Source organism: Penicillium paradoxum (assembly GCF_028828445.1).
Source record: "Penicillium paradoxum strain IBT 22861 chromosome Unknown utg000003l_segment0_segment0, whole genome shotgun sequence".
Taxonomy (NCBI): domain Eukaryota; kingdom Fungi; phylum Ascomycota; class Eurotiomycetes; order Eurotiales; family Aspergillaceae; genus Penicillium; species Penicillium paradoxum.
In genome coordinates, this window is record NW_026643181.1 from 1,336,566 (window position 1) to 1,362,710 (window position 26,145).

At 48.9% G+C, this 26,145-nt stretch overlaps 14 protein-coding genes across 14 annotated transcripts; 5 read left to right on the forward strand and 9 right to left on the reverse strand.

Moving 5' to 3' along the window:
• Window positions 1-906: 906 nt before the first annotated feature.
• Window positions 907-2,375, reverse strand: N7457_002403 (ethanolamine-phosphate cytidylyltransferase; the record flags this gene model as incomplete). The annotated part of the gene is made up of 3 exons (XM_057173449.1): window positions 907-2,014; window positions 2,069-2,186; window positions 2,249-2,375. 3 exons carry the CDS (start codon window positions 2,373-2,375, stop codon window positions 907-909), a joined length of 1,353 nt encoding a protein of 450 aa, XP_057033600.1.
• A 356-nt stretch (window positions 2,376-2,731) lies between these two features.
• Window positions 2,732-3,752, forward strand: N7457_002404 (uncharacterized protein; the record flags this gene model as incomplete). The annotated part of the gene is made up of 2 exons (XM_057173450.1): window positions 2,732-2,934; window positions 2,993-3,752. 2 exons carry the CDS (start codon window positions 2,732-2,734, stop codon window positions 3,750-3,752), a joined length of 963 nt encoding a protein of 320 aa, XP_057033601.1.
• Window positions 3,753-4,233: 481 nt separating this feature from the next.
• On the reverse strand, window positions 4,234-4,891 carry N7457_002405 (putative mitochondrial protein sorting (Msf1); the record flags this gene model as incomplete). The annotated part of the gene is made up of 2 exons (XM_057173451.1): window positions 4,234-4,653; window positions 4,739-4,891. 2 exons carry the CDS (start codon window positions 4,889-4,891, stop codon window positions 4,234-4,236), a joined length of 573 nt encoding a protein of 190 aa, XP_057033602.1.
• A 406-nt stretch (window positions 4,892-5,297) lies between these two features.
• Window positions 5,298-6,093, forward strand: N7457_002406 (thioredoxin peroxidase DOT5; the record flags this gene model as incomplete). Its single annotated transcript, XM_057173452.1, has 2 exons — window positions 5,298-5,661; window positions 5,747-6,093. Coding segments are annotated over 2 exons (711 nt in total), but the record flags the coding sequence as incomplete, so codon positions are not given.
• A 257-nt stretch (window positions 6,094-6,350) lies between these two features.
• N7457_002407 (oxidoreductase, short-chain dehydrogenase/reductase family) lies at window positions 6,351-7,447 on the reverse strand (the record flags this gene model as incomplete). Its single annotated transcript, XM_057173453.1, has 4 exons — window positions 6,351-6,538; window positions 6,585-6,829; window positions 6,885-7,323; window positions 7,387-7,447. The coding sequence occupies 4 exons, from the start codon at window positions 7,445-7,447 to the stop codon at window positions 6,351-6,353; spliced, it is 933 nt and encodes a 310-aa protein (XP_057033604.1).
• Window positions 7,448-8,389: 942 nt separating this feature from the next.
• Window positions 8,390-10,540, forward strand: N7457_002408 (rRNA-processing protein MPP10; the record flags this gene model as incomplete). The annotated part of the gene is made up of 1 exon (XM_057173454.1): window positions 8,390-10,540. One exon carries the CDS (start codon window positions 8,390-8,392, stop codon window positions 10,538-10,540), a length of 2,151 nt encoding a protein of 716 aa, XP_057033605.1.
• Window positions 10,541-10,633: 93 nt separating this feature from the next.
• N7457_002409 (uncharacterized protein) lies at window positions 10,634-11,430 on the reverse strand (the record flags this gene model as incomplete). The annotated part of the gene is made up of 2 exons (XM_057173455.1): window positions 10,634-11,102; window positions 11,159-11,430. The coding sequence occupies 2 exons, from the start codon at window positions 11,428-11,430 to the stop codon at window positions 10,634-10,636; spliced, it is 741 nt and encodes a 246-aa protein (XP_057033606.1).
• A 762-nt stretch (window positions 11,431-12,192) lies between these two features.
• Window positions 12,193-12,771, reverse strand: N7457_002410 (DUF1761 domain-containing protein; the record flags this gene model as incomplete). Its single annotated transcript, XM_057173456.1, has 3 exons — window positions 12,193-12,327; window positions 12,388-12,692; window positions 12,756-12,771. The coding sequence occupies 3 exons, from the start codon at window positions 12,769-12,771 to the stop codon at window positions 12,193-12,195; spliced, it is 456 nt and encodes a 151-aa protein (XP_057033607.1).
• Window positions 12,772-13,886: 1,115 nt separating this feature from the next.
• N7457_002411 (uncharacterized protein) lies at window positions 13,887-14,600 on the reverse strand (the record flags this gene model as incomplete). The annotated part of the gene is made up of 3 exons (XM_057173457.1): window positions 13,887-13,911; window positions 13,963-14,495; window positions 14,541-14,600. 3 exons carry the CDS (start codon window positions 14,598-14,600, stop codon window positions 13,887-13,889), a joined length of 618 nt encoding a protein of 205 aa, XP_057033608.1.
• Window positions 14,601-15,808: 1,208 nt separating this feature from the next.
• N7457_002412 (NuoB/complex I 20 kDa subunit family protein) lies at window positions 15,809-16,682 on the reverse strand (the record flags this gene model as incomplete). Its single annotated transcript, XM_057173458.1, has 4 exons — window positions 15,809-15,903; window positions 15,969-16,324; window positions 16,393-16,588; window positions 16,640-16,682. The coding sequence occupies 4 exons, from the start codon at window positions 16,680-16,682 to the stop codon at window positions 15,809-15,811; spliced, it is 690 nt and encodes a 229-aa protein (XP_057033609.1).
• A 654-nt stretch (window positions 16,683-17,336) lies between these two features.
• On the forward strand, window positions 17,337-17,992 carry N7457_002413 (uncharacterized protein; the record flags this gene model as incomplete). Its single annotated transcript, XM_057173459.1, has 3 exons — window positions 17,337-17,381; window positions 17,439-17,732; window positions 17,804-17,992. 3 exons carry the CDS (start codon window positions 17,337-17,339, stop codon window positions 17,990-17,992), a joined length of 528 nt encoding a protein of 175 aa, XP_057033610.1.
• A 236-nt stretch (window positions 17,993-18,228) lies between these two features.
• N7457_002414 (ACP S-malonyltransferase) lies at window positions 18,229-19,496 on the reverse strand (the record flags this gene model as incomplete). Its single annotated transcript, XM_057173460.1, has 3 exons — window positions 18,229-19,015; window positions 19,069-19,282; window positions 19,346-19,496. The coding sequence occupies 3 exons, from the start codon at window positions 19,494-19,496 to the stop codon at window positions 18,229-18,231; spliced, it is 1,152 nt and encodes a 383-aa protein (XP_057033611.1).
• Window positions 19,497-20,357: 861 nt separating this feature from the next.
• On the forward strand, window positions 20,358-24,443 carry N7457_002415 (putative nuclear pore complex subunit Nup133; the record flags this gene model as incomplete). Its single annotated transcript, XM_057173461.1, has 4 exons — window positions 20,358-20,648; window positions 20,723-20,792; window positions 20,855-24,145; window positions 24,205-24,443. 4 exons carry the CDS (start codon window positions 20,358-20,360, stop codon window positions 24,441-24,443), a joined length of 3,891 nt encoding a protein of 1,296 aa, XP_057033612.1.
• Window positions 24,444-24,853: 410 nt separating this feature from the next.
• N7457_002416 (uncharacterized protein) lies at window positions 24,854-25,597 on the reverse strand (the record flags this gene model as incomplete). Its single annotated transcript, XM_057173462.1, has 3 exons — window positions 24,854-25,103; window positions 25,163-25,313; window positions 25,516-25,597. 3 exons carry the CDS (start codon window positions 25,595-25,597, stop codon window positions 24,854-24,856), a joined length of 483 nt encoding a protein of 160 aa, XP_057033613.1.
• Between the last annotated feature and the right edge of the window lie 548 nt (window positions 25,598-26,145).

Here is a 26,145-nt window from a genome sequence, read left to right on the forward strand (position 1 = left end):
GAAGAGGATGATACTCTGTCTGACGAAGATGCCGTGACTGTTCCTTCAGAAGCAGAATGACTATTGCTGTAGTTCTTGTTGTATTTTAACAATTGTATAGCTCCTAAACCCAATGTCGCTTTGTCTGCCTCTAATTAATGAATTGATCCAAGTGAGTTAATCTATTATAGTCTTGTTGAGAAGTTTCATCTCTCGTAGTATGAGCTATCAATATAGCCTGATCTGCAAGCCTCCTAGCTAGATGGAGTAAAGTGATTATAATTGATTGAGTCATCTCCGAAGGTTGAACAAAGGGCTGTATGTGACCTTCGCGCTGCCCGGCAATGACCTGTCCCTACCCAAAGGCCCTGTCCTTTTCTTGACCATAGCGAGATCCACGTGCAGCTGTGCCAGTCTGATTACCCTAAATATTAAGTACGTAAATGCCTCGATAGATACTCTCCATGATAGTCCTTCGTTACGCCTACGTTAGCGCTCATACCCGGAGGCCCTTGAACATCTCTGGCACACGTAGAGTATAGATGCGCTAGATATTAGTTTCGCCTGTTGAGTTTCACCTCTTTACCAAGTGAGGAGAAAGTGGCAAGGGCTAAGCACTAAAATGGAAAGGGAAAGCTACATACATACATAAGGTATGTCGGGTACCCTAAAATCCGGGGTATATGTAGAGGTTTGAATGGATGTTTTTTGGGGGGATATCTCAATCCAAACACAGGCGCAGTACTTGAATAGATATTGATGATTTTGGCAATTATCCATTAGATCAAGTTGCTGCAAGCCACCATGCAAAGGCATGAACTAGACGCTTGTTTAAGATAAAACCCCAGTTGATGAGGTCTGACATCATATGTGCAGTTGATCGTCATTACATGATTAGTATTTCCCACAAAAAAGATAAGAGTTAGCTTATTGAGCTACCTTAGCTGCTTCAGCTGCTTCTTGTGACTTCACCAACTCCTCGGCAACGGCCTTGTCCAGCTTCGCACGTTGCCTAGCTTCATAAGCCTCACGGCTCTTCAGAATGCGACCAACAATCTCGCCAGCGTTCACGTGTTGGAAGGCATGCTTCTCGGCTTCCCGGAAGATTCCCATCTGCTTGGGGGCAGTGTACGGATCATAGGTAAGCGGGATGAAGGTCGTAGGTCCATGGTAGACAGCATCGGGAGTGCCCCATGGGATAGCTTTCAGGTATGGTTCGCTGGGCGTAAAGGGCGCAGAGAAAATGACAGCATTGATGTACTTGCATTGAAGAACACAGAGACCACGTTCGAAGATGTTCATGATCGGGTAGTTCAAGCCCTTCCAATGGTTGATCACATCGTCATCATGAATACCTGCCACAATATAGGCGGGAGAATAGTCCTCGTTGTAGTCCTTCAATCTCTTTTCAATCTGCTCAGGTTCAAACCAGCCACGCTGGCGACCCTCGGACTCCTCAAGCTCTATAACTTTGCGCAGGAACGCAATGTGACCCGAGGAAAAGAGATCGAAGCCTCCATCAACATAAATAACCCTCTGTCCGGGCTTGGGCCCCTTTCCATCGACCAGCGTCTCGAAGAGGCCAGCCTCCTCGACAACGTGATCCAGCTTCGCTGTGCCTGAGCCAGTCCAGGTCCACACTTGAGGACCAGGTTGGAGACCACTCTCGTCCGTCGCATAGTCCTTGATTCTTTGCAGAAGATCTGCCCCTGAAGCTTTACGCTCTTCCAGGCTTCCATACCCTTCTAGTCCAGAGAGTGTACCCTTCACAGATTTGACAAAGTGGTTCTTAGTGCACAGCAGCATGCGGCCGACAAGATCAGTTGTCGATATGCCAGGTGTTCTTTTGACGACACGGAAGCGTCCAGCAGCTTTGACAAAGCGATAACAGTCGTTTCCATCACTGTCGGAAGTAATATCGTCTCCATGCACAACGTATTTGCATCCATAGTGGGATACCCAGGGTAAATAGGTCACATAGGGGGCATGGGGAACACTCTGGGTTGCCCAACGACACGCGTCAACCGCTGCGACACTAGCGAGAGAACAGTATTAGAACTAGAACCCCACAGACAGTGGCCAAACCAACCGTTCTTCCAGTGACATCACCGTCGGACCCTTATTCTCAAGGATAGCTTGGTCGGAGTGTATGCCGACGTATAGGGCCTTTCCCAGCTGGCGGGCTTGAAGCATAGCACCGGCATGACCTGTATGGCAATCAACAAATTAGTCCCAAGGTGATTGACCAGGTGATAAATGGCAAACTCGCCGTGGTGACTGAAGTCGAAGCATCCATCAACCCAGAGTCGGTCCTCCGAGATTGGTACATCCTCCTGGGGATCAACAGGCCATTGTCCAGGCAAAGGAATCTGCTCTTCCGGAGGGGTAGAATCCATTTTTCAAGAGATTGCTCTTTGACAAGTATTTCAATGTTTTAAACCTGACAGGACAGAGGGGCAGGAGGGGGATGGGATCGACAAAGGGTAAATTACAATAGGAGGTACGGGTACAGTAATCGTGAGCATCGCAGTTGGGCTCTGGACTTGCGGGGAACATTCTCCAGATCTCCTGAGACTCGCAACACAACTACCGACAGGGGTCTTTACTAATTCATTCGCTTCTTAGTCCGGCCTCATCGGTTTCTTGCCCTTGTTCTCTTTTCTGGACCCTCCCTTGTCCTGCTCTCGACCCTTGTCCACTTTCGTTCGTGTCGCATTGTTTTATTTTGCTTCGAAATTGCCCACAAACGCCAATGATCCCTTCTAATTTCGCCCCGAGTCTCTCGCGGCGCGACACGGTCAAGTCCAATGGAAAATTCGAAGGAGCACATGGCATTCCACCTCCAGTCATCACCGGCGCGGGCCTTCTCGGGCCGCAGAGTGCAGGCGCAATCTATCAACATATTCATGAGATGGCCGCGAAACGGATATCGACTCTCGACTATTTGAGAAAGGCGTGAGTGGATCCCAACACGCCTAAGTCTGGGCGCTACTGACTCATACTATGCATGCAGCCACGAAGGACGACTCTATTGGTTCAATACCGTGCATTTCTCCCGGGCTGATATCACGCGCCTACCGTATTTCGAAGCTCGGAAGCTCTCTCGCCGCGCAATCAACTATTTACTTCTAGGATTATCATTGCCAACAATACTCGATGTCAATTCCAGCCCATACGAGTACCTACGCGCCCTCAATGCATTGCTACTCGAATTCGAGGCTTACCAGGCCGTGCATCCCCCGGATGGAAGCTCCTCCTCGAGTCTCACCAGAGGCCGTATACCCCAAATGTTCAAGCGCGCCGCGCATGCAGGTACCAAGACCCGACGCGCCAGCTCCGCAAACGAGATCGGACTGCCAATGCAGTCCAGCGACCCATCAGACCTGAAAGGCGCCGCGGGCAATCTTGGGTCGGCTTCTTCTGCGGCGGCCTCGGTCACTTCCTTCCCACTTACGGAGTCTGCGGATTTGCTTCCTGGCGAGGAATATACCTATCTTCTCACGCCGTCGTTGCCGTTCGAGCCGGACTTTTTTGAGACCTTTGCGACACTGTGCGATGTCTTGATTGACACTTATAGCCGGCTCATGACTCTCGTGGCATCCCCAACTGTCTGCACGGTAGCTTTGGGCGAGATTTTTTCCAAAGCGGATGCCAAGTTGCGGAAGATCATGGTGGCCGGTGCAGTGCGTGAGCTTGAAGATGCGAGCCGAAATACGGTCAAGAGTGAGATTGCTGGGGTCAGTCGGGTGGTACTCGGAGGTTTAGTAGGATAGCGGCAGGTCTCGCTGCTGGAGTATAATGGGGTTTTGGTGTTCGTGAACTGTTTCGGCAGGGCATATGGCTGGGCTTTTAATGATTTTATGAATTTTAAGGTGAATGTTGTATGATAATAGAATTTCATATCTATTTTGGAAAGCTTCTTAATGGTACATCTGTGCCCCCTTGTTGAATTGGGGCTCATCAGTATGAAAAATAAAAGCAGGTAAAAGATAACCCGCTCAAAGTAACTTGATCAAGAACTTTTTTCTTTGGCCAGAGGCTATCGCGAGGCAAAAGGTGGTATTTGGGAGTAGAGCGAAAGTTGAATGTCGAAAAGAAAAGAAAACCAGGTTAAGACAGAAAACTCCATTTGGCGCCAGTGCTCGAAGATGCAAAACAGACGCCGGAATACATATGCAGTCGCTTGATGCCGATAAAAACGAAGAGATGGGATGCTGTAAATATGTCGTGAGGAAAGTCGGTAGTATCAAGCGCTCATACTTGGAGGCGTTGTTTCTCAAGTTCACGCTGTTCGCCGAAGACGCGGCGGCTCATCTCAAGGACGGTCTCGAATCCTTCGCGGCCAATCTTGGCATTTTCACGGAAGCGATCCACGCTTGCCTCTTCAACCTTGTTCTTAATCTTTTGCCATCCACCGCAAAGAGCAGTAATCTTAGCTTCTTGGCTAAATTCGGTGGTGGTGGCCGGGTTGAGGGCGGATTGCCGGTAGATAACAGTCTCGCGCACGCTGAGGACGTTTGACCATGTCAGGTTGGTGGAGCACATGGTCACCTTCTTGGCGACTGGATCGACATAGGAGACTTCATAGACGTGGGAGGTATTCGTTCCGCCGAGAATTGAGAGGACCCATTGTGGTACAGATTGATTGCACGTGATAAGACGCTCGGTTCGCAACTACAGAAAAAAAGTCAATACAATGACCCTCGGGGTATTTTGGAGAGTATTTTGGAGAGGACTGCTCCAAGATCGAATGACTCACAATGCCAGTGCTGGGGTCAACAGTGCGAGACAGCGTGTCTACGCCCACGACGTGTGTCGACTTATCATTCCAGGGACAGTATTTGCGCCAGTTCGCAGTTGACACCTCGTCCCACGAGTAGTCAAAGGTGCATTCGGAAGAGAAAACCTTCATAATTGCGAGTTGCGGATCGCGTCAACGACACGGTATGGTCGCGTGATCGTGTGATAAAAAACAGTTGTGATAGGAGCTGGCGTGGATGAAAGGATAATGGTTTGAGATAGACCGAGAAGGGAGTAAGGAAGAAGTAAGACCGATTCCAGTTAAGGATAAGAGAAGAATGGGAAGTTGAAATAAAGAATTCTAGGTCTAAATCTATGAGAGGACGGAGGCAAATATGAGTAAGTCAGATCAAAAGAGAATAATGGAGAAGAGTGGATTTTATTGATCGACTGAGGGGAAAATCTCTTCCGGGTCAGGGCCAGGGCGAGTTCGGAGAGCCTCGGCGCCACACTGCGCCACCGGGTTCCCGATCGCTTATGTAAGAGTTCTGTACCTGCACAGCTGCCCAGGTGCAGCTTATGTACCAGAATGTCCAATTGACTCCAATTCATTCCTCTTTACCCCTCGGTGTTTTATTTTCTCCCCCTTGCTTCACATCATGGTCGAACTCAGGAAGCGCAAGGCGCCTGCCCCACCTCCAGTCGTGGAGAAGAAGTCCAAACCAACTCCCAAGTCCAAACCAGAGCCAGATACAACCGATAATGATACTGAAAAAAGCCCCGCGCCAAAGGTGCCCGAGGCGGACGACACAATCGACATAGAAAACTTTGGCGGCGAGTTTGAGACCAACGAGGGCGAGAAAACATCCCTAAAGAAGCTCCTCGAGGAGAGCAAATCGGGCGTGGTTTTCTTTACTTATCCCAAAGCCTCAACTCCTGGCTGTAAGTGCTTTCGCTGTGTTCGGAGCTCCTTCGGGGACTGAATTATAGTTCCTGCTGAAGCAGCTTGCTTATGCTGTTCATTTAGGTACCAAGCAAGCTTGCTTGTTCCGTGACAACTACACCCACCTGAGCTCCACCGGTCTCTCTATCTATGGTCTTTCGGGCGATTCTCCCAAGGCCAACACCAACTTCCAGACAAAACAGAAGCTCCCTTACCCTCTCATGTGCGACTCCAAAGCTACTCTCATTGGAGCCATTGGTTTCAAGAAATCCCCCAAGGGCACAGTACGCGGTGTTTTTGCCGTGAATAAACAGGGCAAGGTCCTGCTTCGAGAGGCCGGTGGGCCAGATGCAACTGTGGATGCTGTCCAAAGGATCGTTGCCAATGCGCCTGGCAAGAAAGATAAGGAGGAAAACGAGAAAGCAGAATGATTCAACGCGGCGAATGGTAGTGTAATGTGGTCGTGTACAGTCACAATCACCGTAAGCGACATTAATATACCAGATAATGCATGGCACACAAGCGATTTATAGCGTTTCTAGTCTTGGCTTACGTGCTTCTCTTGTAGCTTATGGCAAACAAGAGGGATCAGGATCTTGTCATTTGTCTTGCATGCTGTGGATTCCAATCTATACAATTTGAACACTGGAACACTGGAACACTGGAACAGCATAGCCGTGACGCCTGCCTATCCATTGACCATCATACCTCCGTTGGGATGCAAACACTGTCCGGAGATATAGCTGCTGTCTTGGCTGGCAAGGAAGACGAAACATGTCGCGACCTCGCTGGGTTGACCCGGTCGACCCATTGGCACTGCATGGAACTGTTCCATCGGGCCGGTTTGCATTGTTGCAGGGATCAGAGGAGTCCAGACTTGTTTTGTTAGAACTGGAAGTGGAAACCCCATTAGATGACTTACTTGGACCTGGGCAGACACAATTGACCCGAATGCCTTTCTTCAACTGCTGGTTGGACAAGGCGCGAGTAAATGCGACAATTGCACCTTTGGTGGAAGTATAGTCGAGGAGATCGCCTCGGCCAATATAAGGATTCACAGATGCGCAGTTTATGATGGTGGCACCTTGCTTCATATGAACAAGAGCATACTTGGATAGGTAATAGAAGGAGTGAATGTTGGTGTCAAAGGTTCGCTCCCATTGGGTTCTTTTTGAGATGTTAGTATACCATCGAAGCAGAGCACAGATTTAAAAACACTCACTCATCAAGCTCGCTGATATCGCTCAACATGTCTTGGAATGCCGCGTTGTTCACAAGGATATCAATGCCACCCATCTTTTCCATGGCCGTATTAATGATCTTTTGGCAGTTCTCTTTCTTGCGGAGATCCATGGCGAGAGTATGACATTTTTGTCCATGCTCCTCAACCCGCCTCTTTGTCTCTTGCGCGTCCGATTCCTCTTCTGGCAAGTAGTTGATCATACTTGATGCACCCTCCATTGCAAACAAGATTGCAACCGCTCTGCCAATGCCAGAATCACCACCAGTGATGATTGCTCTTTTTCCTTCCAGCTTGCCAGCAGCCTTATAGGTCTGATAGCCGTAGTCCTCAGTTGGAATATGAGTAGACACCGGCTTAGGGTCTGCCATATCAGACTGCAGACCTGGCTTTTTCAAATGTTGCACAGGAATCTTGTGGCCTATAGAGCGAAGTATCATGGGTTAGATAGAGAATCAATAATTAACAAATGGAGCTAACTCACCTGGCGCAAACTGGGACTTAGACCCACTGGCCTGCTGCTCGATGTACTGGCCTACTGGCATATTGGCAAGTTCAGATCGTCAAGAAACCAAAGTTGTAAATCCAAATAGTTCGTTAACAGTTGTAGAATATTTCGGTTATTAGGATTGAACATGTCTTGGTCCAGGAGACCACTATTTAAGTAGGAATGTTCGACATGATATATGGCCACCAGAAACAAAACATAGGCCTCAAAATGTCACTATGATGACCTGCTTACATTTCCTAATCCCCAGCGCCTGCATTGAGGCAATACCTCAGCTTGGGGTTATGAGCCACCGAGAACTTCTCCGTTCTAGACTTCTTTTGTGGCGGAGGACAAACTAATCACGTTGAATTATTTCAATCTCTCATTGTTGCAGCCACAAGTTCCCAGGCCAAAAAGGGTTGGCAGATCCCATCAAATGAGAATTCTCACCTATTTTGGTATCCATATATCCATATCTACATGTACGTTTTGTCTGTCTCCGTGGCACGTTTGCCTCGAGGTTATAATGTATATGACAGAACGCTGGCGTCATTGCCTTCATACTTAGTCGGTGGCACTCTCCAGATCGAATACATAAGAGACTTGAATGTTTCTTCATGCGACTGCTGTATCCCTCCCTTTTTTGGTTTGTTAAATAGAAGAGAGCGGAGGAAGCCATCCATGCTCCAGTCGGGTAGTATACTTCTGCATACTTCTCTGTAATTTCCAGATAGGAATACTCAGAAAATTGCAGCCATGAGCTCCTAGTATGAAACATTAAGCGATTCTATGCTATTAAAACCATATAGTGTACATACCTATGCAGTGTAGAACGTAGGCAACATTTGAAGGCAATCGTCGTACCTGTGGTGATGCTTATCTTATCGATGAGCAACATGATTGGCTCCTGACCGTCCGCCCGGCGATAATTTTTTCTATCGCGTTTTCTGCTCCTCTAGAATCTTGGTACCCCAACAATTGCCTAGCTCTTTTCACAATGGCGAAAGGGCAGTCCAAATCCAAGTCCGGCTCGGTGCAGGCCGCCAAACCCTCTGAGCAGATGACTCTATCGGCCGCTCTGTCCTCACCATGGGGATTCCTCCGGCCCACCAACGATTTACATACGACCGTCGTGGATTCCGCAAAGCACATCCTAGATTCCCTTGCAGGTTCTGTCGTGGACGCCCAGACAGCCCGTCGGCAACTCAACAAAAAGCGCAAAAGATCAGACCTCGACTCGGATATTACCCAGCTCCAACTGAAGAACCTCTACGTGGACGGCTTCAACTCGAACCAAATATGGGAACAAGCAACACGAATTCTCGAGTCGACTGGTGATGAGGTGGAACGCGATATCACCTTGATTGCCCAACATAGCGGCTACATGGACCAGTCCGACTCCGAGGCCGAGGGTATCTCTGATCCCGAGGGTGCGCAAAGCGACAGCGACAACCACGAGGACATGCTGGAGGATCTCTCTGAGGGCTCAGGTGCTGAAGATGATCTCGACGAAGATGATCTCGAGGAGGAATCTGACCAAGAGATTGATATGGGATCTGAAGATCTGGATGAGGACGACGAAATGGAAGATTGGGACGATGATAAATCACTTGGCTCCGCTGAAGGAGAGCCTGAAACATTTGTCGAGGATAAATTCGGACTGAACGACGGCTTCTTCTCCATCGACGACTTCAACAAGCAATCCGAGGCTTTGGAGAGACAAGATACCACAGGAGGCCCCGAGCAGGGCGACGACAGCGACGAGGATGAGCTTGACTGGCACTCAAACCCGTTGGTAGCAGGAAGTGCTGCGCCCATTCGTGGTGGCGACAAATCGAAACGACGTCCTACAGAAGAGGAAGATGAAAGCATGGATGATAGTGAGGAGGAAGGACCTACCTTCGGTAATGCCGATCTCAACGCCGATTCCGATTCCGATGATGATGAAGACGCTGCCGATATGGACGATGGCGAAGCCGCTGCTTGGGTAAACACTAGTGATATCAAATACGCCGATTTCTTCGCACCTCCACCCCGCAAGGCCTCCAACAAGAAAATGCGCGCCCTCCCGAAGACCCAACCCGATGCGCCGGCTGTCGATGAAGACGATGTCAAGCGTGCTATGGATGACGTTCGACGGGACTTGTTTGACGATGACGATGTGGACTCTGCTGATGAAGCAGAGGGCAAAGTTGAAGGATCTGGTGACGCCAATGCTCCACGCTCCTCACACGAGAAGCAGAAGGCACGGATCGCAGATGAGATCCGTCGCTTGGAAGCAGCAAACGTGGCCAAGAAAGAATGGATGTATACTGGTGAAGCCAGAGCCATCGAGCGACCCGTCAACTCTCTTATCGAAGAAGATCTCGACTTCGAACGAATCGGAAAACCCGTCCCTGTCATCACCAACGAGGATAGTGAGGAAATTGAGGAATTGGTTAAGCGTCGCATTCTCGCCATGGAGTTCGACGAAGTTATCCGCCGTCGGCCAGGCGCTGAAGGCCAGCAAGCTGGAAGAAAGCCCCGCTTCGAATTGGATGATACCAAGGCCCAGCAGGGTCTGGCTGAGATGTATGAAACTGAGCATCTTAAGGCCAATGATCCCAACTTCGTGGATACTAAGGACCGCAAATTGATCCGGGAACACGCTGAGATTACTCAGCTCTGGAACGAGGTCAGCGCTCAACTGGATACTCTATGCAACTGGCACTACAAGCCCAAGATTGCCCAGGCAAGCATCAACGTCGTTACCGATGCACCAACTATCATGATGGAAGAGGCACGCCCCACAGCTGGCAGTGCTGCTGGTGGACCTGTTGGACTTGCACCACAGGAGATCTACGCACCCGGTGATAATGGCCGTGTTGCAGGCGAAGTGGTCCTCAAGACTGGCGCATCCATCTCCAAGGAAGAGATGACTCGCGAGGAGAAGGCCAAGCACAGACGACAGAATAAGATGACCCAAAAGAAGGCCGATGCCGAACCTGGCAAGCAAAAGTCTGGCAAGGCGGCCGAGAAGCAACAGATGCTCTCAGACCTGAAGAAGGGAGGAGTCAAGGTCATCGACAAGGAAGGCCGTGTGACGAATATTGATGGTGGCGCTGTCAGCGCAGGCGCCAAAAACAGAGGAGACAATTTGAAGTTGTGAGGGGGTGAAATTGAGGGAGGCCAGTATGTACTATTCAGGAGTCACATTTCATCTACATAAAATCTATTTTCTAGCATCGCACATATCATCTCGTCACTTTTTCTGATCGGACTGTTTGGCACGTATCGTGTAGAGGAAGATGTTTTCTCTGTTATAACCATCAGCGCCGGGGTCATCAAGGACTGGCTCCATGTGGAAAGCCTTCTTGGCCATCTTCATGAATCGCATGTCGGCTCTTCTGCGGCGCTTGTAGCAGAAGTAACAGACCGAGTTGGGTCCCAGGAGGTCCTTGAGCGTGGTGATCAAGAGCGGGAATGCCGGCTCGAAATAGACGCAGTCAGCAGCAAGGATGACATCTGGTTGTGATGGAATCTGGCTTGGGATCGGCTCTCCCCAGTTTAGTATCGCAGCAGTCGCTTTCGGGCCGAGATTGTTTAGCTGGATGTTGGACTTCATTAGGGAAAACATAGGTTCTTGGTCTGTGATATAGAGCGGTTGTTCGAGTTGACATTCGCGTGCAATTGCAAGTCCGACGAGACCACCGCCGGCTCCAAGTTCCACGCTATTGAAGACTAGGATTAGGAAGAAACGAGAAGAAATGACGTGCTGGGCACTCACATTGATTTATCAGATAGATCGGCAGCATGGCGGCGGAGAAGGTATTTGGCCAGCGTCATGCCTGCGGGCCATAACTGACCACCGCATCCATTTGTGAGATCTTCTTTTAGTAGCAGTGGCTCTTTCAGGAGCCCGTCGAATGTGATATCCGTAGTGGTGGCGGCTTTGAGTTCACGCGGAGGGGCCAATGACTCGCTGATGCTGAATCCATCTGGACTCGATGGTGGGCTCGATTCTGGGCCCACAGGGGCTGGAACTGGAATCTCTATCATGGTGGGATGTTTGTAAATGGAAAAAGTTTTTGGTGGGGGATCTGTAGCTTATCGCAGATTCTCGAGAAGAATCACATGATTGGATGGGTGGCGATTTGCCAATTAATTTGCATCGAATGTAAGTGATCGAATGTGATCGAGTTGAAAGAATTGAAATTGTATTTTTGCTTGGGTTGTCAATATTATATGTGATGGCCAGGGTTACCACGTACAACCCTGTAACGTCGATATGCACCAAGCCTGGCCAAGACAAGCTTCGGCCCGTGCGAAGTTGATCTACATATTCATATTCGGAGAATAGAGCTGCTATGGACCATTAGGTGAACCCCATTTCCTTTATTTTGTGGTTTTATAGATCAATATAGATAGACAGAGGTAGCCTTTGTTATACTTTGTGGTAACAACAAGCTACCTATGCGTGGGGGTTCTCCATCGGGAACCGGGCGATCAATACATCAATGTGGGTTCAGTTTACCTAATTACGCAATTTAAGCTTGGAAGTGAGATCTCAATTGGCTCCAACCGTCTAGAGTAGCAGAATAATACTTGTGCATCTACTATATTACGTGCTAGGCGCCATTTGGGGCATAACTAGCGATATGACCACGGAGCGGAGAGTGGGATACGTCAATTCAATTATCAGGCGATGTCATCTTCCTGTACATTTACATCCATTAACTAGGTAGTTGTTCAAGGTTGAGAAACCGGTCACAACCCGACCAGAAGGTTCTAGCTCGACCTATATTCTCACGATCTCATAATTTAATCGAAGGGGTGAGTACGAGTTCCCCACCAGGTGAGGAACAAGCTAAGACCAACGGTCTCAAACACCCTCGAGACCGCACCGACAGCAATTGTGTCAAGGGGTCGCTTCTCGGAGAAGACTTGGCTCACGACCTATAGGCAACTTGTTAGACGAATTGCTCGTATTTCATGGGGGGTTATTCAAGGACATACGCCTGGAGCAGCGGTTGCAAAGAAAATCAGTGTTCCCAGGTATGCAGCACCCTTGTAGCTCAATGTGCCCGTGGCATTAATCAGTGCAGCAACACCATAGGTCTGCACAGCGCTTCCAGCGAGGGAGCTTCCCCAGGCAGCAGCGGCGCCGGCAGCCTCCTTCGACTTGATGAACTCCTCCTTTGTGTTGGCTGCTTGAGCGCGGTGGTAGGTGTCACCGAAGACAGGGGCAAGGATGCCGAGGGAAGCAGTGTGGGTGAAGATTGTACCCAGCGCGATGGCGGAGGGCTTCACGGGGGGAAGATCTAGAGCTCTTGTTAGCTACCTGGGTACTTCTGGAAACGAAGATTCGTAATCAGATCACTCACAATGCAGAGTAGTCATATTGAAGGATGTTGTCAGTGATGAAGAAAATGACAGGGGAAGGAGAGGTATTAAGTACTGAGAGGGCGCAACCGGGGTTTGAATGTGACGTCGTAATGATTCAGTGCGAGCGGCTGTACTTCGATGGTAGCATGCGGAGGGCGATGACGTCAACTTACCTATGGGGTCGACCGCATTCAACAAAAGACCGAATCAAGAAGCTCGGGAATTCTGGATATCGTACATTCAACTAGCTACGTGATTTGTGGGGGTCATCCCTACATTCAAGATATTGTAAATTATAGGCGAAAACTTGCAAATCCCGTGTTGCGAAGTCCGAAGTAAACCCGGTTGCCCTCTTGGGGAATCCTCAGACCTCATCCATGATATTCTCAATTTATTTTGTATAGGTAGAATAGAAAATAGGACTGATAGGATATCCAGTTCAAATCTTGCATTGAATAGCGAGCGTTTACTCGAAACGATTGCCAGTACTCGGTAAAACCTGGGTACCTCAATCTCCTTGGGCTGGAACACTGTTTAGCGCTGGAGGCTAGACATGTACCTCAATGCAGAGATCTATGTCCTGAGATGGTCTAGAAACGTCTGTCAATATCAATCTGCTGCAGGGTGTTTTTCAATCCGGGGTACGGAGTAAACATCATGCGACACGCCACATGCATGCCAAATCGAGACATGCATGCCGGCAAAGGCCGTTTGCGGATTAGCAATATTTGTCCTGCGCCTAGGTATTTAGTTTACCAATTCCTTGAGAACTCTGGTAGGTCAATTGGACTCTCTTCTCTCATCCATCTCAGTTTCACGTCTACCCCCAAGTCACAAATTGCATTGTCCAATAACTAAATCCTTCTTGTTGAGCGGGAATAAAACCTGAGCACTATTTCAAAGCCTGGCTACTCTTCTCTAAATACAGCCTAGGAGAATTTCTCTAGCTATTTGGATGAAGTCTGACCATTGGCCAGTAGGAAGTAGGAGAATGTGAGCACCCGGGTATTTGTTCCTATGTACTGTACTACAAGCCAAAATTGCAATTGCCGCCCAAGAGGGGCTTGCTGTCATGAGAGAAAAAAAAGTAAAACGAAGATTGTATTTTCTTGCTGTATACGACAGTCTAATCAAACAAATGTGCGGCAGGTGTATCTGTACCATGGTTAGCCTGGGTCAGTACAATGGTGATTTGGAGATACACACTTCTCGGGGTAGCCGTTCTCGGTACCAAGCTCGTACTTAGATTGTGAGGGCTTGGGAGTAGTGTTAATGTTGCAGGGCATAGGAGGCAAGCCGTTGGCACCCAGGACGCCCTGGATGCTCTTCTTATCTTGCTCGAAGAGAGCGGCGAGGCCGCGCTCCTCGCCTTGCTCCTTGACAGCAATCAATTGCTGCTCTCCGGCCTGTCCGATCTTGAGGACATCATCCTTAGGGGCAGCCTGGCTACCGACTGTGAGAAGTCCAACCGCATCGGCCTGGCTCACAGTGCTCAGCTGGGGGTAGTTTCGGCGAACATCACGCTTCCAGTAGGGGTTGTCGGCAATATCGCCGGCGGGGATGGTGACGGGATCGTCGTAGGAAAGAGGAGGCACAGATCCCGGAGCGGGGAGACGGAATTGAGCGTTCAGGGGGACACCGGTGGAGCGGTTAGGGTCGACAGCGAAAAGGCGACGAATCCGTTCCCAGACACCGGTGGACTGGACGGTGTATTTCTGCAGCGCAAAAAGAATCAGTGCCTAGCGCACAGCGATAGAAGTTAAACCTTCTTGCCCATGGCATACCTGGTTGATAGACACAACATTGGATGCCGACTTGGCGGCGTTCATGATAGCGCGAGCCATGGTGAGAAGACTCTGACCTATGATTCAATGTCAGTCCATTGGTACACAAAGGCCACAGCACTGGGGGCACCTGAAGTGGTCCCATGTGTCCGAGTGGCTTGACTTACTGCCTGAAATCCCTGAGATTCGTCAAGAGTCCGTAGCAAGCCTTTAGATTGAGCCGGTGCGTTAAGGTAACCCCGGAGGTGCGATGGCCGGTGCGGAATATCTTATCGCCGAACTACCACACAAGTTTCTGCATTAGTAATTGTGTTGATGGTCTTCACTATCGATGAACAACAAGAGCAAACTTGAGATATCCTCACTTTGTGCGTGTCAGTAGGAGATATAGAAGGATGAGAAATTATCTCGGAGAAGGCACGTGTGTATGATGCGTGTCAAAGAGTCAAATATTGGGTATTGACACCTTAGGCATCAATCTATTGTCAACTGACGTGGTATTCAGTATAGTAGGGTCCAATCAAGGGAGTTGAAATCTCTCTTTCTGTATCCACTATTCTAGTAGGAAATATGACTATCTGACTAATATCAAAAATACTGGGTGGACAGGATAAACTAAACTTCCGGTATGCCGATCTCATGCTCCGACATCTATAACGATACGTTCCGGCCACCCTCGGATAGCCTCTGGGTGTAAGAGATCTGTTTTACATCATTTCTATTTGTTTTGTTTTATTCCAAAAGTATGCTCATTGAACCTCCTGTTCATGATCCGGGTAATAAGCTTAGGAGCCAAGGGCGATGACAATGGCGTTCGCAGATCGGATATATTTAGGTACATGGTAGATGGATAGATATATCATGGACGCCACATCTACGGAGGTGTTCATTTCGTATGTGAGCTTTGGATGGAGAAACCACAGTTGCAATGATACTTAGACATGTAGCCGAGACTAGCACGCAACATACAAATTTGGTCACGCCGAAGCAAAGACGAATTTGATACCAAGGCAATGTGGGGTTGCCATCCCAGATAGGAGACACTTGCTTGAATTCTTTTGGATGGATATTCTGACAGGCAAAAAAAAAAGAACAGACCGATAAGAGTGAGAGTAAAACAGAATATCAGATCCCAAAGCCTGATATTGATATACAAAATAGAAAGACACATAAAAACTCCACAGTGGTCAGGTAGAGTTATTTAGATTTCACCATGCACTATGCCCGAAAAGGCAGAAAAGAGTCCACCATATCGTTGATTTCAGATATTAACGGCGGTACCACATACGTGTGATTCTGGTGTGTCTCATCTTCTTCTGCAGCTGGAAGATACCATACATCAGTGCCTCGGAAGTGGGTGGGCCTTGGTTTTTTGTTAGTCAATTGCAATTACAACATCAAAACTGCGAGGTAAGAGGGTGTACTCACATCCAGGAACGTAGACATCAACCGGCACAACACGGTCACAGCCTCGAACAACGGAGTAACTGTAGTGGTAGTAACCACCACCGTTGGCGCAACTGCCCATGCTGATAACCCACCGGGGGTCGGGCATCTGGTCATAAACCTGGCGGAGGGCGGGGGCCATCTTGTTCGTCAATGTACCGGCCACAATCATAACATCCGACTGACGGGGAGAAGCACGGAAAATGATTCCCAGACGATCCTGATCGTAACGGGGGGTAGACAAGTGCATCATCTCAACAGCGCAGCATGCAAGACCGAAGGTCATGGGCCACAAGGAACTCTGACGAGCCCAGTTGGCAACCTGATCGAGGGTGGTCCTAGGTGATGTAGGGTCAGCGGAAGCTCACGGCGCATACAAAATGAGAACAGGAGGGAGTGAACGAACAAGACATATTGCATAGCACCCTCCTTCTTCTCCTGACTGGCCAAAGGAACCTCCCTCCGAACCTTGCCTGAAGCGGTCAATTGCTGGCCTGGTGATGGTTGACGCTCGAGCGCTGTCGCGGATTTGATAGACGAGGTCGAGAGGGCCGCAAAGGGTTGAGCACGCGGGAGAGCAAGGGCGAAACGGGGTCGCACAGCTGTTTTTTGTTAATGAATTGATATTCTGGAGGATTAAAGAAGTTGCATACCGCACAGAGCGCCAGAGATGGCGGGCTTCGCCATCGGCAGCATCTTGAGAAAAGTCTCTTCGATTGAGCGAAACTAGGTTAGATAGAAGGTTGTCGTCCCGGGAACTGAAGGGACAAGCGAATTACAGCCTGAGCCAGTGGCGACAGGGAATATAGAATCACAAGAGGATAGAGGTGGCGGGCCGGGTAACTGCAAGTCAAGGAGAACCCCAAAAAGGTTCCAAGTCCAGAGTGGAAAGAAAGATGATGTATGGCAGTGGTTTGAAAGCGATGATGTAAGCTATTAAAATGGCTATCATTGGTCAATTTCGTGTAATTTATAGTTCATTGAACGGTGTACTGTAAAGGCGGTGACCTGCTCGTAAATCCAATTGCCTGTGTGGTCATTGGCTCTCAACTCTCTTTTTCTGCCTGAGTGCCTGAGCGTGTCTTCTCCATACGTTAACCAGCGGGGGTTGGAGATGCATAGCCACTCCACTACAGTCCACGTTCTACATTTTGATTGCGAAGGACCCGTTGCTTGAAAGGCTTGGTCCAGTTCAAAGCGTTGTGGACATGATATGGAGAGATAGAATCTACCCAGGCTAGCATACTCACCCAATCACGGTGTCGAGAGAAGGGAATCAATCCCCAAGACTCAAGAGCTCACTTTGTTGCGCCCAATCCGGATAGATTGCTACTTAAGAGCTCTTTCAGAATGGCAGGCCCAAAAATTGCCTGTATCGGCGTGATTGGAAAGGCAGTAAGTCTTACTCTGCTAAGCTGTTCCTTGGAATCGTGCATACTAATTCGACTGTAGGATAACCCTCTTCACATCTCGCTGTTCCCCCCGTATACGGATTCAACTATCGAATTCTCCTTCTTATTGAATTCATGCCTCGATATCTTCGACATCCGGTGCAAACAAACATCCATTGATCAGGATCTAGGCCTGTTACATGCAATTGACGAACGACTCGCGGCCTATGGTTGGCTGACGACCACGGGAATAAAATTATTGATCATCGTGGATTCTTTTGGCCAGGAAGAGGCCAGTGCTGGAAAGCAGGCAGGTCCTGCGATCAATGGCTTGAGGGATTCTGATATGAAACCGGTATGTTTTGTGTCTATGTCTGGTAGAATCGTGTTTGCCGAAAGAGTTCGCTTTCTCATATCTCAAAACAGGCATTCCGCGCTCTACAGAGTGCGTATATTCAGCTTTTGCAGAATCCTTTCTATTCCCCCGACGATCACGTACCGATTCCCGGGAACAAACCTGCCTCCGTGTCCGCCTGTCAGCCAATCTCTAATCAAAAGTTCATTGCGGATGTAAAACGCATTGGCGATACATGGGCTCCAGGTGCGACCATGTAGGGGGAACACCAACGGCAGATACTGGGAATCCTCTGAATGAGGACATATCTAAGTCCATCGGTCTCCCCAATCCATGTTCATACGAGACAGCAATTTCTACTAGGTTTATCAACCCGTTCCGAAGATAGCCATATGATTTGTTCACCGATGTGGCTTTCCCTGCTACTTCTAATAGCATGTAATCAAGATGGATATGACAAAACGGATAATAAAACGATGATCATTTGGTCGTTGTGCTAGTTATTCGAGCCTTGAACCTCGATCTCGGTCTGCTCCAACGACATCATAATCTCCGACATCTCACGAGGGTCACAGATAGCCCATACTCCACCACCTTTGGTATCCACCCTGCCAACCTCTTTGCCCACCAAATTCCTGCCAACCTTTCCTGGACCAATTCCGATCCACCGTTTGACACCTCGTTCCTGATGGAGATAACGGATGCTATCCCACCATCTCACTGTATCAGTGCATTGTCTTGAAAGAAGATCCTTGAGGTCTTCTTCAGACCTGAATGGCAAGGCAGAAACGTTTGAAACGCATGGGACTGAAGCTGGAAACGTTATGTTGATTTTCTCCATCGCATCTCTCATATAATCTGCAGCTAGCGCCATAGCAGGGCTATGAAATGGACTGTCGCTTTTCAGTCTGACAGCCCGTGGGTCATGACCTCCAAATTGGCGCAGCTGGACTAAAAGGATCTTGATTCGGTCAAGACTGCCGCTTAACACGATTTGATTCTTCGAGTTGATATTTGCAACCACCACTTGTTGACATGCGGGGATTCGATGGGATCCCTCAGTCTCGATACCCGGAGATTCGAGGCCAAGAAATTCTTCCACCGCTCGCAGTAAGCCTTCCAGGTGTTCGGGCTCACACAGGAGCGCAACCATGCCAAAGGTTTCACCGGATTTCTCGGTTAACCGCCGCGTGCACTGGGCCATTATTTCAGCCCGGCGACGAACTAATTGAAGAGCATCTCGAAATTCAAGAGACCCTCCGGCAACCAACGCGGAGAACTCCCTAGACTATGTCCAAGCGTAACATCGACTCGAGATTTAGTGTCGAATCCGAACTCGTCCTCCAAAATACGAAGTATCAGGACTGAGATTGCCATGATTGCGGGTTGTGAGTTTTCCGTCATGTTCAGCTCGGAGTTGGGGCCATCGGATATAATGCTAGACAATTTGAACCCGAGGGTGCTGTCCATTTCGTCCAAAACCTTCGCTGCGGTATGGGGGAAGGCTTCAATCCAGGCATTAGCCATGCCGACCCTTTGTACACCATGTCCTGTTATATGTATTAGTGGCTATTTGAGGTTTAGTGGTAAAGGGGCGTGAACGCGGTACAAACCTGGGAAAAAGAGTGCAGTGTGTAGGTCTCGTTTGAAGAGGAAGGTAGTAAAGGGCGTGGGCCTCAAAGGCGTAGCCGAAGCTTGTGACGCGACATGCTTGATGGATCCTAGTCGGAGATGACCCTTTGGAAGTGACATGCGTGAGAGCATCTTTTCTATAGTTGCGGCCCTAAGTAACCCTCGTGGGCTTTGATCTTGACCGTATCAACACAACATATGAGCATGGTGGCTATTTCGTAATCGCGAGGGTGAGATGCGCTATCTCATGGAGCGAGGGGAGTGGTTCTTCAGTCCATGTTGGTGGTTGTAAAGGGAGCAACTCCGCGTGGGGTTAGATGAGGAATTCACGTGAGCTTTCGGGGTCATCGGCTACGGCAAGATCCCTCGGGACTTCCACATCTACCTAGGTACTTACAGGTACTTAATTCTCTAAGGCGTAATATATGACTGCAACTACTTCTACAAACTACCTAGCTAGACTGCTCATGTAATTCTGACTAGTTCTTTGTGAATTTAGAGGCCAATCAACATATACGTACATAGTCATCTAAATTGGCATCATTCCTTGGAAGGTTACTACTGCCTCTTTGTATGAGCACTCGGGATATACAGACAATTACATGGATTTAGTACCAGTATGTAGTTATGCGCCTAGAACTTCGTAGCAAATGTTTGTAAAATACACATCTACACTAACCATACTGTGTATACGGAGTATGTATGTACATAATGTAAATACATGCAGGCACCTCATTTTAGGTGGTGTCGACTCACCGCCTTCGGACAAACATCCTCGATGTTATTGACCAACCCTATCGTTGCTATCACTGCTCCAGTTCAAACGCTAAATTGTTGGGGGAGCTTTTTTTTCTCTCTACCTCTGTCCTTCTCTTTTCTCTGACTTTCCACCAAGCTGGAAGGGTGAATCGGACCCCCAAGGGTCAACAATCCTTTCACCAGCTTTCGTCCGCTCGCGCGTGTTCGCAACTACAAGTACCGTACTTATTGAAAATGTTCGTTCCCAAAGCTGGTGGCCGCAATACTCGTCGACGCCAGAGAACAAGCTCAGATGACTCTGTCAAGCCACCAAAGGCGAAGAGACAGCGCTCAGTCCTGCGACGCCCTGATGAATCCCCTTCCGATACCAACTTGGGACGTGAGCTCGCAAAACGAGCAACACCCACTCCCGCAAATGTGGACATCACCCCTGCGGATCAAATCAAAAACGAGTCGCAACTTGTATTCCGGACTGTGAAGCAAGGCGATGGCCCTGGAAACAACAATGAGGGGGCAATTGTTCTAGTGGGTTACTCTCATATTGTTGCGCATTCTTTCGAACCCCGAAGTCATGACAGCTAACTTCTTGGGTTCGACAGTCAAGTACCGATTTTTACACCGTCGATCAACTTCCGGCTTTGCCAGATCAAATTCGAGGTTTGCAATCAGGTATCTCAACTCTTACAACTCTTCTCGCCTTGTTCTGCGGCCTGTTAACACTCGGAACGCAGAACCTCTCAAGTGCTTTTTCGGACCCGGCCATGATTACGCATTGGCTTTGACACGTTCACACGCCATTGTGTGGCCCTATTCAGCTCCAGCTTCGTCCCCATCCCCATCGGACACGTTCACGGTATCTATCCCGGAGTCTTGCAGAGATCCTAAGGGCGCAGTCCCTCTCGGAGTTCTATTATCCACAGCGACAGGAGGTCACCCGGGCCTCTTAGTGATCATTCCTTCTACAGGAAAGGTCGTTTACTGGGAGACTGTGTCTAGCGCTGCATCACTAGGGTTATCACGACAAAAGCAGAATGGTATACAAGGAACCACTCCTGGCATGCTTTCCGGTGAGTATGCTACGGAAATATTGAACGCAGAGCCTTCTGGTATCATTGCCACATTCTCCTCCGGACGAGTAGCACACATCACTCTAAGGGACCCGCAGGGAAAGCCTTCGGTGATCGTCAACTTCCTCAGAAGTAATGCAGGAACTGGTGGTGGTATCTTTGGGGGAATCAAGAACGTTTTCGCAGGCAGTTACTGGAGAAAGGAGGTCACTGCCGTTCGTGCCGGTGGTTCTCACCAAAGAGGCCAGCGAGATGTGATCATTGCAACTTCGACCGGACTGGTTGAAATATGGGATACCCATTGGAACCACGGGAACAACCTCAAAAAGCGATACGATGTCAAGGACGCAATTTTGGCGGCCCTCCCTGAACACCATGCGAAGTCTACGAATGATACAGAGCTCAAAATTGTGGACTTTGCGTTTTCTGCCTTACAGTCTTCCGACGACGCTGTTCAACTCTCTGATGGTTCCTGGCGACTGTTTTTGGTCGTCAAGTCACCTCAATGGTCCGAAACCAGAGCGCTTTTCGTAGTTCAAGTTCTCTTGTCCGGAAATAACTCTCGTGTTATCTCAACGCATGCCGTTGACGTTCAACATATTCCTGCCCCTATGCTCGAAAACTCGAAACCCAAGATATTTGTGCCAAAACCCGAACAAACTGCCTTTGTCCTTATTGGTCAGTCTCTTGTTATATTGTCATTGGCAAACATTGAAGAAACTCCATCTTCACAACTGCTCCTTGATTCAAATAAGTTGCCCATGCCTTTCCAAGACACTATCCACCTTCGATCTGGCACAGATTACGAAATATTGGGAACGACATCAGAGGACCAGTCGAGTGATTCGGCGTCCGCAGCGTGTGTGCTTATGCTTCGGAATTTCGGTGTCATTCGTGTCACAGTACTTCCACGCCCCGAAGCTGAAGTTGATGAGCCTCAAGTTACAGCGAAACACAAGCTTGAGCAGGCTGTCTTCTTCGGCACTATGGCGAAGAATCCATTGAACTTATCTAGTGAAGGGGACTTGAATTTCCCTCCATCGGAAATGGAGCAAGCAGCATTGGAAATCTGCAAGGAACTCCTCACATCCGAAGCACGCTTCATTCCCACCACTGCTATCTCACTGGAGCAAAATCTCCGACTGAGGGCAAAGGCATTGGATGATCTTGCCTCATTGCTGTCACGCAAAGGCAATCCATTAAGCCGACCGGCAAAGTGGGAGTTGCTTTGGGCCGCGGAAAAAATCGCAGCCCAAAGAGCCATGTGGAAGATTCAAGAGTCCTGCAAGACCAAGAGTGGAGATGAAGAGTCTTTCCTTGGTCATCTCATCAAATCCATGAACGATAAATTCAAGACCCCGATTAACCCGCAACATGGGGAGACTGATCCAGTGCGTCAATGGTTTTTAAGAGACTCCTACCGCATGGAGCATGTCATCCCATGGATCAAGAATGCAATCAAGCTTGGTCGGAGCAACTCTCCCAGCCCTGCGCGCGCATTGTCAGAACAAATACTGGCGGCTAGTGAGCTTTTCCTGGCAGTCACCGAAACTGCTTTCAGATATCGAGATGAACACATTGCACTTTATGGTCTTCACGAAGACTTCCTCGAGGATGGAGTGCTTTCCGATGGATATGAGGATCTTCCTGAGTTCTGGACTTCGAGAGGTGTCGGTTACTCTGAAGCAGGGCATTTACTTGATCTAGAATTGGATAGTTGCCGATCATGGATAACTCCAGTGTCAAGTGCAGATGTCCCAGATACACCAGTTCTGAATCAAGTTGCCAAGAACAGCTACCGACATCTTCGCGTTATCGGTCAAATGCATCGTGAACGCACTCGATGGCTCTCTGCGCAAGGTGATCCGAAACTAATGGACGAGAGTGTCTCGATTGAGCAGTCACATGTTGAAGACCGCAAGTGGCAGCTCTTTAAGCTAGCTGGTATCGATCATCTTGCTGATGCTATCGAGTTGGCAGAAGGCTTCCGAGATATGGGCGCGTTAGTCGAATTGATCATTGAGCTTCAGGATCAGAAGGCAAGCCAACAACGGCTCCCGGAACCTTCTAGTCAAAATGATATTGATGCAGATCAATTGATCGCTAAGTATTTCGACAAATTCGGTGATCAATGGGCAGATGCCTTTTTCGTCCGGCAAATAGCGATGGGTTACCCTGGAACGCTTTTCACGATGCCAGATTATCAACTTGCTGTGACTAAATTTCTTCGAAGGAACCCCTCATATTCTCGCCTGAGCTGGATCAATGATGTATCTGGTGAGAACGATTATGAAAGTGCCGCGGCATCGTTGGAGAATTTGGCCATTAGCAGTGAAAAGGACTTGTGGAGCCACCGTGTAGAGATCTCGCTGGCCAAGCTAGGCAAATTGGCGACGCAGGAGCGAATGAGTTCGCAGGCTGCAACTGCTACTTTGCAAGAGGATGTGAAACGTCTCGAAGATTACGTTGAAGTCGATGGAGTCCAAGACATTTTGTACGGACACATTCAGCATGTTTTGGAGGCTGCCATTGACCGAAAGGCCGAGGTTGACCTGGCGCTCAGTCACTACGGAGGTCATCTTGTCGAAGATCGGCCATCGCTCCATGAAATCTTTAGCGATGCACTCTCTACCTTGATCAACAGGGAGGTCGTCGGTGCTGACGGCCTGATTGATCTTCTGACTTTGATGGGCCCCGATCAAGCTGTAGATGATGGAGAGAGTGGACTCCCTATCCGAAGCGAATTCCATCTCGCTTTGCAAGCTCTTCATTATGGTCGTTATGGCCAACGAGACCCATCCTACCTCATGGCTTTACAACGATTGATCTGGCGACGCTGCATGATCAAGGATGATTGGGTAGCTCGGGGGAAGCTTGCCGAAGGAGCCAACGGCAATACAGACTTAACAATCGCTGATACTGCACTCTACCGGTCACTAACTGCGTGCTTGGAAGGTGAGTTTATTCCGAAAGTTACTATTTGGGCCATCTATCTAACACTATTCGATTTCTAGAATCCCGAAATGCTGCTCCTCACTCTATCTACACTCCACTCACTCCTACGGAGGCTCTGATGGCTGACTCCGATTCCGATATTCTCGTCTCACGATTCCGCTCAGAGCAAAGATCTCGTGTGGCTCTCGATCTCCAGACCGAGAATGATTGGTTGCGTCAATGCATTGAGGTCGGAAAACTCGATTTCTGGTTCCAAAACCTTCGGGAAACTGCAGAGGTCCAGACCTCGACCTCCTAATAGATTACCCCTATGATTGATGGTGAAGTTGCTGGAGCCGACAATTGAAATTTCTTTGCAATTGATGCGGGTTGGGGTCGAAATGGCGGCGTTTTCGATTTTGTTCTTCACTTATCCGAGTGGCCGATGAGCCATAATACTATGGTGTATGTATGAAATCTCAAGAGATTTATTTGTACTGTTCATGTCGCTTAAATGTCTAGTAATGCTCTAAGCTAAGCTACGTTGTTCTTGGTCATAGATGGTAAAATTATGGATGTGATTTGTTTTGTTTTCTCATACTGTCATGCAGTAGCTATTGGCTCTCGTAGTCGTAGTCATCGATTCATGACCTCCTAAAGTACCTTGTTGTTCGACTGGCTTGATATCCGGAGGTAGGATCAAGAGGTGCCAGCGATGGCAGTGACTGCCTAATACTTCACACTATCGTGGTCAGCCTCGCTGCCATTGTTGCTGCTGACACTGTCGACTTTGCTCATCGTCCTGCCATTCGCGGTCATATCAGAGTCTCCCTGATCCTCCTCTTCGAAGACAGGCTCTGGGTCAATGGCCTCGAACTTGGTGTTGAAGTCAGCTAGACCCTGGGTGCTGCTGTTGGATCGACGTCGAGCATTGGCAAACGAGTATTCAGTGTCTTGCATTTCCTCTCCCGATCGACCCCTGTGATGATGGAAGCATTAGCTCGATGAATCAGGATGATTCAGAGGGGCAATGATTACCAATTGCCTTTGCCACCCCCGTCCTTCTTTGTCTTGCGAGGATCAGCATCAGTTGGGCCGGACTTTCCAAAGTACCGTGGGAGATTCTCACGAGGACCTGTCAGGCCCTCAGCCGTATGATCACGATCGGTCAATTTGTGAGAGCGAGTCACTGTGAATTGGGTTGTCAGTCAGATGGTCACTGGCTGAGACAGATGTATATAGTTCAATGCCAAGAGCATGTCCCTCAAGGGAGAATCCTTACTATTCTCAATGTGTGTGTTAGATAATGTGGTAAATGAAAGAGCCCAGAGGGAGATGGAAAGCAGAGAAGAGAACAGGAAATCATGCCATCAAGGAGAGGGGCGTTTGACTCTTGTGACTCGTGACCTCATACCCCGGAGAGAGTGCGGGGATTCGACTAATCGGGGCTCCACCAACCTTATTTGGATGCATTATAACTTCTTCCTTGGGGGCATTGGGAGCATTAGGAGCATTAGATACAATGCATCTCTCTCTTGGCTGCAGGTCTTTGCTGCAGCATGAGCCATTGAGGCCGGGGATTGTCGTCGGGGCCTAGGGAGAATATGTCTATGCGCTACATCACAAACATATATCTTGTCGAGATATGATGATTCACTCTTGCAGGCATCATACAGAGTAAACAACGCAGTATTCGCACCATAGATGCCTAATTAGCTCAGTTCAACTAGATTATGAACCATTTCCCAAGCTCCAGCTCCAGGGCTGCCCAGGTACGGAGTACATCCATGGACGTCGCCAAGATGATTATGTAAATAAACCGTGGCTCCAGCCGGCCCTGGACCTGTCACTGAATGACCTGTCTCACTCGTGTCAGAGTGTTGACATGTCAATGATCATCTCACGAGGGAATTGTAACCGAACATGGACAGAGTTGTGTGGAACTACTGGAGCCATGGGGCCTCTATCCTGCGCCGGCCCCTGGGTTCAATTCTCGCGAGATCTTCCATATATGGCTACAA